At 33.7% G+C, this 17,208-nt stretch overlaps 1 protein-coding gene across 5 annotated transcripts in view; it reads left to right on the forward strand.

Annotated features, from left to right (window-relative positions):
• nolo (ADAMTS-like no long nerve cord) overlaps positions 1 to 17,208 on the forward strand; it is a 232,257-nt gene that overhangs the window by 186,811 nt on the left and 28,238 nt on the right. For all 5 annotated transcript variants that reach the window (XM_013309804.1, XM_013309807.1, XM_013309822.1 and 2 more), the window contains 2 exons: positions 571 to 687; positions 14,640 to 14,784. In XM_013309804.1, the coding sequence (XP_013165258.1) occupies positions 571 to 687; positions 14,640 to 14,784 (262 nt within the window). The remainder of the gene's footprint in view (positions 1 to 570; positions 688 to 14,639; positions 14,785 to 17,208) is intronic.

Consider the following 17,208-nt stretch of genomic DNA (forward strand, 5'->3'; position numbering starts at 1 on the left):
GACACATCACTAGGTAATATTTGTTCAATCGTTTCAGCTAAATGAGGCCACAATATAGTTAACAAACTAACCTTAACGCTTTATAAAACATTACCTAACTCTCTTGAATCTGGTTAAAAAGAGAAGGAACAGGAGAAGATTCTCTATTCTTATGTACATTTTCTTCTATATCCTATATTACATTGTAGTCACATAATTAAATATAATTTACGTTACATTTCTTTAACCGAGATGTTATTTTGAGTTTGTGTTTAACCTTTGAACTCTGAACATGAATCTTGTATTGTCATACTCATGTTATGTCTTCTCTTTCATTATCTTTGCAAAGACAGAGGCATCTACATCCAGGCCATTCCCTTCCCACCCTTTTCTTATGCGAAAAGGTTGGGAATAGGATCATCTTTCTATCCCCTCCTCCGTCGATTAAAGGTTGGAAACGCAACTGCAGTTGCGGATGTCTATGTGACCGCTTGCTCCTTTGCCACTTCATAACCTAAAAAAAACAAACCAAATATATTTAAACAATGAGTCACTGTAGTCTACATACTAACATTGTTATGTTTTGAACAGACGGTGTCATTGGACGATGATGATCGCGTCGTAGTAGCGGTGCTGGCTGCGAGAGTGTCAGACGGCACGCGGTGTCGTCCCGGCAGTCTAGATATGTGTATCGATGGAAGATGTCAGGTAAGACACAGATTATAAAAACAAAGGCAATTTTGGACTTAAACCTTTATAAATGGTCAGGCTATAAGATGTTATATTTTGTGCTTGTTTGATTTCTACGATTTTGGCGCTGTTGGTAGCGGTTTATAGCGGTGGTGAGGGTTCTTTCTTCAAAATTAGTCAATATTTTGGGATGTTTAAAAAAAAATCGTCGTTCTATTTTTAAAATTGTAACATATCCTTTGCATCTATTTAATAAAGAGAAATGTAAAAAAAAAAACAAAAAAAATGTTGAATAGATTTCAAACATGGAACGCTTCAATTCCATCAACAAATTGCCGCTGCGTGAACCCGGAATATTTCAAAATGTTTGTTTTGTTTTTTTATTTATTTACTTCGCAACGTGTTTAAATACTGGCCAGTAAACTGTGTTTTTCATACGATGTGTACTCGGGGATTGGGACTAGGCCCTGTAATTATAATCTGTTGGTTTAATCCGATATTGATACCGTTTTAATAAAATTATGCGTTTGGTTTTACGTTCAACGATTTTTAAATGAATAAAATATCTCTTTGAGGATTTTGAAAGCTTATATTTTTTAAATCTAGAGTTAACAAAAAAATTTATTCAATGCAATAGACAAAGTATTGAACGAAGAAGTAGTCATGGGATTTTTAAAACTGAATGACAAGCGTTTGTAAAAAAATATTTGAACTCTAGCTGTCGCCTACGACTTCGTCCCTGCAGAGTAAAAAATTAGTACCCTATGTGTTCTTCTAGACTATGTTCTATACGTGTACCAAATTTCATATAATGTAATTTCTTTTTTATTTGGAAAGAATGATGCGTTTAATTTAAAACGAACTTTCTTAGATTTTTTTTTAAATAGTAGCAAATTTTTTCTTGTAAATTTAATAATATTTCTCATACCATTCCAACTAAACCCTGGGCTTGTACCAGGACATGGTTTACGACAGTAGTCAAATAGCGGGATTCGAAGCCCCGACCTTGAGATCGGATATCCGTACTCTTTTATAAGGCTATTGATGTTTAAATTATACAATATTTTCACCCAACCCTACAATGTAAACAAATAATCATTATACACGTAAATGTCGGAAGGAGGTTTTCGGTTTCCGACATGTCATATTTAATGAGACAAGACGTAGCATTTTTATAAGATAATCACAAAGGCATCGCGGCCTACTTTGTGACAGACTTTGATAAATGCGACTGCTTTTCGCCAAGGGAAATGTAAAATAAAAAACTTTTATATTATCTCTAATGACCTAGTAATGTTTTATGTATATGTAAGTATATAATACTTTTTGATACATAGATTAAGTTTAAAAGTTATCGTCAAATCGAATATGTTAAAATTACCGTTGGATTCCAAATACAAAATGTATGTGTAAAACATATTGTCATCCTTGTCTTTATCTTTCACAGAATAGAGATAACAATATATTTTAAACGGGGATTTAGGTCTCCGAAACCCACTAATCTGAAAGACGGCAACGCATCAGTGGTTCCTCTATCATTGCTGATGTCCATGGGCGTAGTTGAACACCTCGGTGTTCCCGCTGCTCGTTTGTCCCCTTCTGTTATATAAAAAGGACGGTTTTTTTTAAATAGAGCATTGAAAGCAATTAGATTTATTTTTTAATTTCAATTTTCAGCTTGTTATTTCGTCTTATGTAAAAACCGTATATATCATGTTATTTTCTACCACAATAAAAAATAACACAAAAAAGAATATATTGTTTCTTTAAAAAATGTTGCATAGTAAATTGTAACTAAAATAAATGTAATTCTAATTTATATACAAAAGATATAGATAATGGAGCGTCGGTGGCTCAGGGGTCAAGCACTTGACTTGCAATCTGCAGGTCCTGGGTTCGAATCACGCCATGTACCAATGTGTTTTTCAATTTCCGATTAACATATCTACATTTAACCGACGTTCTTACGCTGAAGGAAAACATCGTCATGCAACCTGCACATATCTGAGAAGAAATTCAAAGATATGTGTGAAGTCTACCAACCCGCACTGGGCCAGGGTGGTTGACTATGGCCTAATCACTCTTAATTTAGGGTAGGCTCCGAGCCCCTCGATGGGGACGTATAGTGAGCTGATGATGATGATACAAAAGAGCTTTCCGAAACCTCCATATCAGTAATTCTGCAATAATTTACGAGGAATGAACAACGAAGCGACCGCGTTAAAAGAGAATAAACATTCCTCCCCTCACACCGAACATAACTTCACAATCTGAGACCTCTTGAATATTTTATTGAGTTAATATTGCAACGGAAATATTTGTGGAAACGTTGCTCGAGAATACCCAAAAGCTTTAAGAAAGTTATTCTTAACTTTTTATTTTTTGTTTCGCTAAAAAATAAAAGATAAATATGATATTTTGCAATTTACAATATCATAAAGATGAGAAATGACTGTTATATGTTTATGACCTAACTAGCTGTCGCCTGCAACTCCGTCTGAGCGGAATTAAAAAGAAACATAATAAGTAGCCTATGTGTTCTTCCAGGCTATGTTCTACATGTATGCCAAATATCAGCGAAATCCGTTTAGCCGTTCCGGAGATATCTTCAAACAAACATCCATCTAAACATTCGTATTTATAATATTAGTAACATAAGAAATATAGCCTATATCACAAGGGGATAGTGTAGCTTCCCAACAGTGAAAGAATTTTTCAAATTAGTTCAGTAGTTTTGAAGTCTATTCAATGCAATCAAACAAACAGTCAAATCTTTTCTTTTCTTTATCTTACTGCTACTAATATTATAAATGTGAATGTTTAGCATGCATGGATGGATGTTTGTTTGAACGTATCTCCTGTGCTTAACGGATCTCGTTGAACTTTAGCATAGAACATAGTCTGGAAGAACACATGTAGCTAGTAATACTATAAGTATAAATAAAATCAATACTTCTAAGATAACTTTACCTTTAGAATGCCACATCACCTCTAAATGATTTCTTAAAAAAAAGTTATAATATTAAAGATTAAAATAGGGTAAACAATAATTAATATTATTTTAAAAATAAACTTTAATACAAAACAAAAGACGACACAATTTCTCGAAACAATACAACAATAAAACCCTATTTCTAATAATAGAGCGTCTATTTTAAATGTAGTCTACGTAACGAAATGAAACTAATACAGTGGCTAATGGAATAGAAACAGGCCATAATGAAACCGCTTCGGAATCATTGAATTATTAATAAATTCGAGAACCTTCTGTAGATACAAGGATCAATAAATCATTCCTTATTCTAGCTTCGCTTATGTGGACCAAACAAATGATTACTATATTAGTATCCTTCCCAACCTGACCTTTAAAGATAGGGGACTAAATCTAAGCTTCCGACAATCACACTAATCAAACGAAATGTGTAATTGCCTCCACTTGACGCTTGTCTTCTGTGTGGTATTGCACCGAGTAAGGGCTATAGTACAATAGATGCTGTTGCTGACGTCTACCACTATTAAGGTCAAAACTTAACTACATTGTTGGCAGTACGAGACGCCACCAAAAAAACGATCAAAAACCCATAATGTTTAAGTTGATTGTCTTTGATTGTAACGTTTCAAATGTTTTAAAACATTGTGAATAATTATGTTTAGTTACATATACAGTTGAAGCTGGACAAGCTAGAAACATCTACAAGCGAGAATCATTGACCGATTTTAACCTTTAATCCGACAAAATTTGTTGTAGCAAAAAGCTTTTTTTTAGTAAAGTCATACTTACGTAATTTTCTCTAAAATAGTTCAGTAGATTTTTTTTAATTAGTTGTTAGTCACACTGGACACCACTGGAATTAAGGGTAAACAGACCTCTGTAAGCGAGAAAAATATCACGGTTCCTTGCACTCTTGCTTATCCAGCTTTATTAGGCCTAATACTTGATAATGGCCTCTTCTTTTTTATATTCATAAGATAAAATAAGTTCCAGCTTGATATTCACGGGTTTTTGAGAAAAATATTCTTGACGGACAGACGGACGAACAACAAAGTGATCCTAGAAGGGTTCCGTTTTTTAACTATGAGGTACGGAACCCAAAAAATTGATGGAACCCTATTACAATGTTAACAAACAGTTTCATTCGTGTGCCCGATGTGTGTTATCACATTTTTGTTGACGGTTAAGAGCCATTTGCACGAACCAAACAAAAATATAAATATTTGTGACCGACAAATATTCACGCTCAAAATAAATATTGTCACTGTTAAATGCATTTCTAAAACAAAAATGCAAAACGAATTGAAAGCATTGAATTTCTCATCAATATGTACGTTTGGTTTTAAGTGACTGTAGGCAATTATTCGGTTTTAAGTGATTTAAATAGATAAAAGATAAGAATAAGAAAAAGATTAAGATAAGAAAAAGAAACAATCAAATACAACTCACGCTTGTAACCACGGTCCTTCAAATAGCGTGTTCAAATGAACCTCCGTAATCCACTGTTCGCCATTTCGGTAGACGAGTCGGGTGGCAAGCTGCGTCGCCGTCTTTTTCTTCCTGGAATTCACACATCTTTGAAATTTATTTGCTAATATGTGCAGGTCACATCACGTAGTTTTCCTTCACTGTAAAAAACTTCGGATAAATGTACATATATAAATTGATAATTGAAAAACTTATAGGTACATAGCCGAATTCGAAACCAGGACCTTCATTACAAGTCATGTGCTTAACCCCTGAACCACCACGCTCTACCGCTCTAAATAATTTAATTTCATTAACAAATAATTTATTTTATAAGTCAAATTATTCATTTCAACGAAACCAACTGTAAATGAAGAAAATATTTTTAAAAAATTTCATAAACTTGAAAAAAACAATTTTCTTCGCGGACTGTAAAAATAGGGGAAATAATTATATAATTTCTTAAAGATGTTGTTATTTAAGCGTCAATAGCCTAATGGTTAAGGGTACGGATTTCCGACCACGAGGTCAGGGATTCGAATCCCGCCATTCGACTATTGTCGTAAACCATATCCTAGCACAAGCCTAGAGCTTAGTTGGAATGGTTAAAGAAATATTAGTAAATTTACAAAAAAAAACTGCTAATATTTAAAAAAATAAAAAAATAACTTTATTCAGTTGGCCTGTCTAGTATATTGTTAAGTCTTCGCAGCGGCCATTTTGATTTTGGATTGCAAAGACCGTGAAGTGGGCCTTTGTTTATAAGCAAATGCTTTTCGTATAAATTTTGATTGCTCTCGACACCAATTAATTATCATCTAGAGCTCTTATTTATTGAGCTTTTATTCTATATAAAATTGCTTATTTACAAACAACTTCATAAATAAATATGCTTGAAATTTTGCCTGCGACTCCATTCGCGCAGTTTAAAAAAACTTAATAAGTAGCCTATCTGTTCTTTCCGACTATGTTCCACTTCTATACCAAATTTTAGCGATATTTGTTAGGCTGTTATGGTGATACCTTCTAACAAACATTTTCATTCATAACTAGATGTCGCCCGCGACTCCGTCCGCGTGGACATATAAAAAAACTTGATATATAGATAAGTTATTATAAAAAAAAGCAGCTCTTTAAAGCATAAATTCGAAAAAAATGAACACATAGTATCCGTCCGTATGTCCGTCTCCTGGCTCTAAGCTACCTCCTCACCAATTTTCAACCATATAGGTAAAGCCGTTCTTGAGTTATAAATAGTGTAACTAACACGACTTACTTTTATATATATAGATTAAGTCATTGGAACCTGGCAACATGTAAATGAATGGAAGTGTGTTTGAAGATATCTCTAGAACGGCTGAACGGATCTCGATTAAATTTGGCATACGTATAGAGCATAGTCTGAAAGAACACATAGGCTACACTAATTAAGTTTATTTTTATATATCCACGCACGGAGTCGCAGGCGAAAGCTAGTTGAATATAAAACGATTCTTTAAAATGTACAATTAAATATTGTTATACCTCAATCTATTATTTACCTTCTTACACTATTTTAACCGCACACTGTACAATTTCCACACTAACATTCACATGACATGTTAACATCACAAACTCTCAAGTTTTGTGAGAGCTTCAAGTTGTGAATTGTAATCTAATTTGACAGTCGCGCTCCCAGGAGTGGGTATGCAAATTTTACACGTCAAATACAATCTGACTTCACCGTGGCATACAGAAATGTTATTCTAACCAAAGACCAAATAGAGATATTATTTTTGTATATAACATAGTAAAGTCTTTGATACAATAATAATTATCATAATTCATACTAATATTATAAATGCGAATTAATGGATGGATGTTTGTTTGATATCTCCGGCACGGCTTAACAGATCTTGATGAAATTTGGCATAGATGTCGAACGTAGTCTGTTTATTCGGCGCAGACGGAGTTGCAGGCAACAATTAGTTATATAATATAATATTTAATAAGAAAACAATGTTGCTACTCTTGTCATGGTATCCATTCGTCATCAGAGCGATGATGTGATGTCTGGATTAAGTGATTATCTTATATCGCGCTTAGATCACACTAGAGGAAGCGTTTCAGAATATTGCTAAGCAATCGCTACTTGCAGAAGTTAATGCCTTTTAGCTGTTATTTCTGCAAAGTAATATAGTACAAATACGACACTGCCTTTTTTATTATAAGGTGGCAAACGAGCGAGCGGCCACCTGAAATCGCTGAAATAACGAAGTGACCGTTGCCCATAGACATACGCAATTGCAGTTGCCTTGCATAGCTTTAATCGACGGAGGAGAGGATGCACAGAAAGAAAATATTTTCCCTTTCCATGCATCCTCTCATCGGGAAAGTCCACTTCCACTTCCCATCCTTTCCTTATAAGAAAGAGGCTGGGAAGGGAAATAGGACTAAATTAGGCCTCCGGGACGCACACTCATCAGACGAAACGCGGAATTGCTTCCACATCACGCCTGTCTTCTGTATGGACGTGGTATTTTACCGGCCGGGCCAATTCTTGCGAAGATGTTAAAGTGGTCTCAACGACAGTTTTAAATAATTTTGATAGATTTAACTGTCACTTAAAATTCACTAAGCAATCTCCTAAATAATGTCGCCATTTTTGAAGTCCCTACATTAATTATCTTAAGAACATCCGACAATATATTTAATGATAAAAAAAAAAACTTTCACTCCGAATAAACAAAAATTCCGTTTTGCAACGACCTTTTCAAACTTTTCAAATACGACGGCCGCTTTTCAAATTATTTTGCCTTTTTCGTTTTACATTTCTCTATGAAAAACTTTCACCAAGTTAGTACGTAGAAAATATTTTTAGTCAACTTTCTTTTTAATATAACTTTATTCTCAAAGTCACGTTAATGGAAGCATGAACTACACACATGTTTAATTTACTAATTTCACAAACGGCTGTTTTTTCACATTTCTTATAAATATTACGTAAGTGGTTTGGCGGGAAAATACTGGGAAAGCTTGCCGTCATGTCTTACTAATATTATAAATGCGAATGTGTTCTTCCAGACCATGTTCTACATCTATGCTAATTTGCGAGATCCATACAACTGTTCTCGAGATACCTTCAAACAAATATCCATCCATCCAAACATTCGCATATATAATATTAGTAAGATACTCTAAAAATCTATGTATAGATAAATCGTTCGCTTTTCGTTAGTCTCGCTAAAACTTGAAAACGGCTGAACGGATTTATCTTATCTTAAATCTTAAAATGGAGGTCTATAGAAGGTTTAAAAGGTGAGAAAAATTTAAGTTTTTTCTCATTCCACGTAGACGGAGGCACGGGAGTCAACGAGTAGTTATATAAATATGAAAGAAATACTTAATAGAAGTTTAATAAATTAATCAGAAAATACAAAGAGCTTTATGTTCTGTAGTTAAGAATTACTTATCCGAGATCATTTTCTTTTATGTCAAAATTGTAACGTTAATTAATTATCTCTTACAATACTCTCCATTAAAACAGAAGTACAAACAAATATCTATTTTTATCAAGATCTTCAGAGATATCTACGATTAATATCAAATAAATAAGATATAAAGAAAGAAAAGTAATAATTAATTTTATTATCTAACATTACAATCGACCAATAATGAGTTTTTTAAGGATAAATTTTTCATTTTTATTTATTTTACCACCACTCCACCACGGCGACTCTGTCTGCGGGAAATTAAAAAAAATAGTATATCCTTTTCCAAGCTTTGTTCTAAGAGAAAGCAAAATTTCATCAAGATCCGTTCATCCGTTCTGGAGTTACCTTCTAACAAACATCCATCCATCCAGACATTCGCATTTATAATATTAGTAAGTTTGGTATATTACTAGCGGTCGCCCGCGACTGCCCCGCGTGCTATTAAAAAAAAACATAATTAGTATTCTACGACACTATGTTCCAAATTTATGTTTGTCAGCGAGATCCATGCAGCCGTTATGGACATACCTTCTAATAAACATCCATCCAGCTTGGCTTTTAATCGAATTGTTGTATACAGCGTGATTCGCAAGGGCCCATTCAAATGATTTTGGACAAAATTTTTTTTTTTTCGTTTTTCGAAAAATCATTCTGCCAGCTAACGTGTTAAAAAATCAACGTATGCAATGATATTCTCTTTGAAGTTACAAAGCAACTAATATTTAATATACATTTTTCACTAACCATTCGTTGTATCTGATATGTAGATCCGGTATTAACAGGAGCTTTAAAATGCAAAGCGTTTGTAAGCAGCTTTATAACGCTAAAAAAAGGTTTTGTCTATATCTGAACAATGCTAACAGAGGAAAAAAAGCGACGAAAAATTTCTCATTTTCACCCGTAATGCATATGGTTGAGCCAGTTTTTTTTTTAATTTATCTTTATACTTCGCTCTTTGTTTGTTCGCTTTGTTAACGCGTGTAGTGACAATGGATTATTTTTTATTTACGAGGTGTTTATTTATATGTTTTAAAAATAATAATTTAAAAGTTTTAATACGTTTTTATTAGATATCTATGTCAATTAGTCATCATCATGAATCTGATGATCCCTACGGAGGGTTGGCACAGTACTCCTCTATACATCTCTATCAGCCGTCATATCTGAATCCACCCCCTTCTTACACATATCTTTCACGCAATCCTTACATACTTTATTTGGTCTTCCTCTACCTTTGTAGCCATCCACATTCAACTAACAGGCAGACAAATATGTAGAAAGATTAACGTGAGGTCACCTAACGTAATATTTTTCAACATTCTAAAAATCTATCCTACTAGGACAGCAGAAAAAGAAATTTGTGTTAATTAAATTTCATGCGACATAGGTCTAATTGAAGCCCTATATCAGAAAGTTAAGGAATAGTAGATATTAGAACTAATCTTCTACTATTATTTCTTTCAATATACTGGCGACATAGAATTTTGTTTTATTTTATAACATTTTTTTTTATAAAAACATTTTTTTTTATAAAATGTATTCTATTTTGTTCGAGTGGCAAACGAAATATTACAAGGCTTAACATTCCGGGCCGCATAGTTTTAATTTTAGAAACGAGAGCAAACATAGTACCTAGACAAAGGCGTACCCGGTACGGCCGCTGTAACTTGTGGTACAAGTCAAAAGAGATTCATCATATTATATTCAAAGGTAACGAAATGAAAAAAAACTGGATATTTAATAAAACTTATTATACTTTAAAGTTTCTATTGCAGTAACTAACAAAAGTAAAATAGTCTATCCTCGGCGGTATTTTCATACCAATACGACCTAGAGTCCTTCAAGAAGCGACACTTCTATTTCCTTAAAGCCCGGCAACGCATCTGCAGTTCCTCTCGTGTTGAAGATGTCCATGGGTGTCGTTAATCACCTCAATGTTCCCGACATTCGTCTGACCCCTTGACTTGTAAAAAAGGGCAAATCTCTCAACTGATTTTCTTTATGCTACATTTTGAAATGCGCCACAATAAGACTGTCTATTTAACATTTAAAAACCTATGACTTTAAAATGAAAGTAAAAAAAGAAAAAAAGGAGTAGAAGAGAAAATTTTGGATAGGAAAAAGGCCATAAGTTACCATTCTCCATATTTTTGTCCTTATTTTATTTTTATTAAATCGCTTTATCTTTATCACTTGGACCACACACAAGCCTTATTATTTCGCGTCCCCATTTCCTGATGATGTCAGGTCGCATCCCGCTATTGTGTCAGAAGGTTTCAATTCCTATTTTTTTTTGTTTTAAAGTAAAAGGCATTGAGTCAACTCGGAAAGGTATTTTTTATAAATTACTATCACGCGATTTCAGTTTTTATAAGGTTCGACGCCTGCATTTTATATTGTGCTTCTTTAAATATTCATTGTATTTAAACTACGTAACAATATTCAGTGGATTTTCACTAAGGAAACGTTTGTGATTAACAATATTTTAATTCCTCTAGCTGAGTTATATTATAAAGGTGGAAACTTAGATGGATGGATGTTTGTTTGCATGTATCTTCAGAACGGCTGTATGGACTTCGCTGAAATTTGGCATTGATGTAGAATATAGTCTGGAAGAACACATAGGCTACTAATTAAGTTTTTAATTTACGCGGACGGAATCACGTCATCATTTCTGTGATTTTAATTTACGTTTTTTCATTTTATAAATAGTAGAAGCAGAAGTAAAAGTATACGAAAAAAAAGGAGATACGTGGCTATTTTTCTTGGCATTACCACACCAGGCAAACTAAAAAAAAACTGTTTAATCGTAATAAAACTAGCTGCAATTGCCTTATAAAACATTGATTATAATTAAAGCTATACCAACACTGAACACAGCTCGCCTACTTAAATATGATAATCGGAAATTTCTCGTCAGGCGAGCGCTCGAATTAACGTAGCCTGGTGAATTAACGATGGGCTTGTGAATGATACACGACCACGTAATGAGATTCTCAATATTATTATTGATAACTATCATATGACCTAGTATATTTAACACAAGCCCAGATATTTTAACTGCAATTATTAGCTATGTTATTTAGTTAGCTAATATAAAAAATTGCAGGAATATGTTTATATTTGTAGCCACAATATCATGTGGTCCACCCTCCAAGGGATCAAATGATATAAAGTAACTTTTAAACAAAAAGAGTTGGATTCGATCGATCTGGCTACACCAGTACTGTTTTATCTTTGAATTTTGTGACACGCTGTATACATACATCTTACTAATATTAATGCATGCAAATGGTTAGATGTTTTTTAAAGGATGCATCTTCAAAAAGGCTCAACGGATCTCGATGAAAATTGGTATAGATATATAGCATATTCTGGAAGAACACATAGGCTAATATTCTTTGTTCTAATTCCACGTGGACGGTATCACGGGTAACAGCTAGTTTTTAATAATTTTGTATCAACAAAACCCTTGTCCCTACAGGGATTAGTTATATTACATGTATGTATACTCAACCGACATATCTGAATTCCTTTCTCATTAACAAATTACATATATCCAAATATTTTATAATATAATATTAGTTGTAGTAACATTTGTCCTACATTGAATAATCTCAAAGCTGCAAGCAACGTTTAATATTTTCCAAATGTAATATCTTTTAAGGATGTCACGTTTCACGGAACTTTTCAACTTGTGATTCTCTGTCGGACACTCAGAAAGTGATAAAACTTCACAATCACCAGCCAGTCTTTCTGCCGTTTTGCATAATTTCATATATTGTTTAAGTGGAAAGTTCGAGGGCGATTTGCATAATCCCAGTCTTGCACAACTGGAATATTAATTCTTTTTTTAAATAAGTTTCGATGTCTGACGTACAGGAGAATTCAAAAATTATTTTTAGACTAACAGGATAATAAATTTCACGAACAACTTAGTACACCATTTCTTATGAGAAAAAGGTGAGAAGGGGATCAGGATTTGACGGAGAAGGCTATGCATAGGAAGGGGAATACTCTTTCTTTGCATACCCTCCTTCGTCGATTAAAGGTAGCCAACACACATGTAGTTCCAAATAATTAAGTGTTGGCCGCTTCGCTTTTTTGCTACCATATAATATTAAAAAAAAAAGTTCAGTCAGGCCACTTACAGCTGTTTATTCTAATTCATCTAAGATTAATTTATTTTTTTAAATATGTTTTTTTAATTTTCCAATTTATTGACTTAAGTAAGTTGCCAATTATGTTTTTCTGAATAGTTTGTGAAAATTACTACGAACCGTTACGCCAGTCGGCCCAATATGTTTTTCCCCCTACAGAACATTCGGTATGATGAAGTCAGATATATTTTTTTGGTATTCCAATTCAGATTTCATTATTATGGCTAGAATATTTTAAGCAATATATTTCAAAGTACATATACGTATAAATTAAAAAAACTAACTTACTCAAGTAGTACGTGTACAGTGTGCTTAATTTACTATTTCCGGTAGCTAAGCTAGAAGCTTGTTAAGTACATCAATAATTCAAGGCTCTAATCGATACTCCAGCAACAAGACCGCAAAGCTTTACGTATCCAGCTTACCGGAAGTGTTCCAGCAATTAATTATAAAGCCTTAATGACTGCCTCTATTCTTGTAAGCAACTAAGTTTTTTTTTTATTTAACGATTAAAAAACGGCATTAACTGTATTGTTTATCTTACTTCTTACTAATTACAAATGCGAATGTTTGGATGGATGTTTGTTAGAAAGTATTTCCAGAGTTAGAATTGTTCTAGCTGAAATTTGACATAATGACATAGAAATACATATAGGCTACCAATTACATTTTTTTTTAAATTCCGGAAGAAATCACGAGTAACACTTAATTATTTACATTAAGGCCAATTAAGATATAACCAACAGTAGGCACAATATTCGCTTAAAATAACTTTCGTTTCAACGTTCAAAAACATCGTCTTCAACTGTCCAAAGAAACTTTAATATTGGACATTTGAAATATTCAAATAAAAATCCCTCCTGATCTCAACAGACTCACGAATGGCGGACAAGATAAAAGTGACGAAGTTAGTTGAAACAGACATCAAATAGATATCACAAAGTTTACGTCAAGTCAAATACAACCCCGGATTTAGATTCCCTTAGGCTCTACTTCGAGAAGTGTCAACGAAATTAGTAAGAATAAAATAAGATAGATAATGTTTTATAAATTTATGCCAACCTCAGGGACCGTTTAGTTGCTGAGTGTGACCTTTAGTAGAGATTAAGTATGTGAAGCCACTAACGAAATGACTACTATACTAATAAATATTGGAAAAATTGTAATTATTACAATTATTCCTTCAATGGAGTGAAAAAATATTTTTATCTCTTTCATTCCCTATGGAAAACACAGAGATAAGAGATGTTTCGAGGTTAAAATACACGATAGTCTGTTAACAAAAATCAATCAATATCATCAGGTCACTAAACGTCCCCACTGATTTACTCAAAGCCTACCCTAAGTTAGCGGTGACTAGACCATAGCCAACCACGCTGGACAAGTGCGGGTGACGTCACATATATTTGAATTCCTTCCCAAATATGTTTATCATCACGATGTTTTAATTCACCGTAAGAACTTCAAATAAATACACAGGAACAAATCGAACCTAGTATCTGCAGATAATAAGCGCATAACCCCTGAGTCCCCAACCCTCTTGGAAGTCTTCAAAAATAAGTAAAAATAACATACATATATACGATATACACCAAAGAAACGTAATCATAAAAAATATCTCATTGTGCCATATGAAAGGAATGAATAACATAAAAAAGTAATAAAGTTTCCATATTTCACAATGCCTGATCATTTCCCGACCTCACGTAACTCCAATAAAGGTTACAATGAAATCGGAACAATTTCTTCTATTGTCATATTCCATATACTGAATATAAGATTTATATGAACTAGTAAATTTTTTTAAAAACTAATTTTGTTAGTAGCAAATTATTTATATTACTAATTGTTGATTCATGTTACAACTGTGATCCGCAGCGGGTCGGCTGTGATCTACGTGTGGGTTCAACAAGGCGTGTGGACGAGTGCGGGGTCTGCGGGGGAGACGGCTCATCTTGCTCCAGACCACGGTACCACTGGCTGGCGACACCTGGATCCCTATGTTCGGCTACGTGTGGAGGAGGTAAGTGGCTATACACAGAATGTTGCTATGGTTTGTTAAATACAATTTTATGTATTATATGCTGTAGAAATATCTCTACGTATACTCTACTTGGAGCGTCGGTGGCTCAGTGGTCAAGCACTTGACTTACAATCTGCAGGTCCTGGGTTCGAATCCCGCCATGTACCAATGTGTTTTTCGATTTCCGATTTACATATATACATTTATCTGACGTTCTTACGGTGAAGGAAAACATCGTGATGCAACCTGCACATATCTGAGAAGAAATTCAAAGATATGTGTGAAGTCAACCAACCCGCACTTGGCCAGCGTGGTTGACTATGGCCTACCCTTAACTTAGGGTAGGCTCCGAGCCCCTCGGTGGGGACATATAGTGAGCTGATGATGATGATGATACTCTACTTACGTAATCGTACACGGCTTCTATTAGGATTACCCACTATAGCATAGTACTTATGTTGACTCGTTGGCCAATTGTTAGGAAATTGAAAAATGAATTCGATTAAAATAAAATGAACTAGATCAGTCTAAATTTTAAATGTAATTAAAATCAATGAACTAACAAGTTTTACTTTATTATTTTTAATTTCTTCCTGAGCTGAGCTTCCTGAAATAGTAACAAGAAATGTTAGTAAATAAACAAAAATGTACTTATCATTTAATACAAATTACTAGCCATATAAATGAAAGAAATTAAAACTGAGTTACTTTCATCTATTCTAAATAAGATTCTATCTTTTTTTCTCACATTTTCTCTATGAAAATTCATTTACAATTTTCACTATTACTCCGGAAGCTTTCAGTTAAGCTAGTGGTTGAACTTTGGCCGAGGGTTAATATCTCAAAGAAGATTGAAAGCCGCACTATCGCAGCCAGTTTCTTATTTAAAATACTAAGAAATAGCGTTCATTTAATTCTGTAATAGAGGCGATATAAAATAATTTTTATATGATACTAGCAGTCGCCCGCGACTCTGTCCGCGTGAGATTGAAAAAAAAACTTAATAAGTGTCCTATGTGTTCTTCCAGACTTAGTTTTACATCATTTAAGCGAGATCCATGAAGACATTCATGCATCCATCCATTCATACATCCATCCATCTATTCGTACATCCAAACGTTCATATTTATACATTGATATTAATATGGAATTATCTAAAATAGAAATTACTTTTTTGGTGTAATTTAAATTTTCGTAGCACTAACGCAAAGTGTAGTTCTAAGGATTCGTAGCACTCCGTAGCACTTCGTAGCATATACTACTTAACGACGTAGAAGTTTCCCCTACATGTGAATTTTGAAGGTATAGCCTGAATATTCAGCTATGTTACTAAAAATATAACCATTACTCAAACAATTTATAACAAAAATCTAGTTACTAAAACTACACTTAGTGACACCCATAGTGATCCTGACTGCAGTAAATCTATATCAGAAACTAACACAAACGTAGTGGTCGATTTTCTTTAATTGAATTTAATTAAAGGGGACAATCGGAAGCTATTTGAGGACGTGCAGTCCCTTCCTATTTGTCAAGCCTAATGCAAGTTTCACAGGAGGGCAAAACAGTCAGGAAGAACAGTAGGACAATACATTATTAATGAACGCAAAACGTCAAAACAAAACAGAATTTACTCACCTACCTATATAACCTGGACAGGCTACTAGTCACGGTACTTTGTGCTTATTACGTTTTTACCATTCTGACGCTGATGGTAGCCATTAATAGCAGTGTTGAGGACTTGAATTCATAATATAGATAGAATTAATCAGTAGCATCAACAGCAGGGCTAGACAATTTGCATTCGCTTCGAAGCGATTCTATAGCGAACTTCAAAAATGTGTTGAACTGACGCATGACAGTCACGTGACTTATCGAATATACATTTTTGAAGTTCGTTATGGAATCGCTTCATAGCGAATGCACTTTGTTTAACCATTGCAACTATCATGTTTAAGTAACGACTATGTCTATAGCATCATATGTCAATGATATTACTATTTTGGACAGTATGATTTCAAACGATTGCAATACTGCACGTTCTATTTTTCTGCCCTCGTGTGAAACTAGCATCACGAAACCATAGATTTAGTTAAAGACAAATGACAGGGTCTGTCTTGTAATTAACAAATTCTATCGTAAATGTATTAGTGGTTACCGCATTTCAAATTGCGAGATTCGCATAAAAGATATTTTCATCTTTATCGTTCCTTTTAAAAAACTTGAGACAACATGATTTTTATATAGAAGATTTAAAACTGTGAAAACTCAGTGGTATTTAAAAGTATTGACAATGATTTCATACTTATGCCTTATGAAGTTACTGTTGAAGCTTTTATCACACTTAGTAATATTATAAATGCGATTGTTTGGATGGATGGATGTTAGAAGGGATCCTCAAAATAGCTCAACGAATCTCCATGA

This window comes from Papilio xuthus, unplaced genomic scaffold, assembly GCF_000836235.2.
Source record: "Papilio xuthus unplaced genomic scaffold, Pxut_1.1 DF829660.1, whole genome shotgun sequence".
Classification (NCBI taxonomy): domain Eukaryota; kingdom Metazoa; phylum Arthropoda; class Insecta; order Lepidoptera; family Papilionidae; genus Papilio; species Papilio xuthus.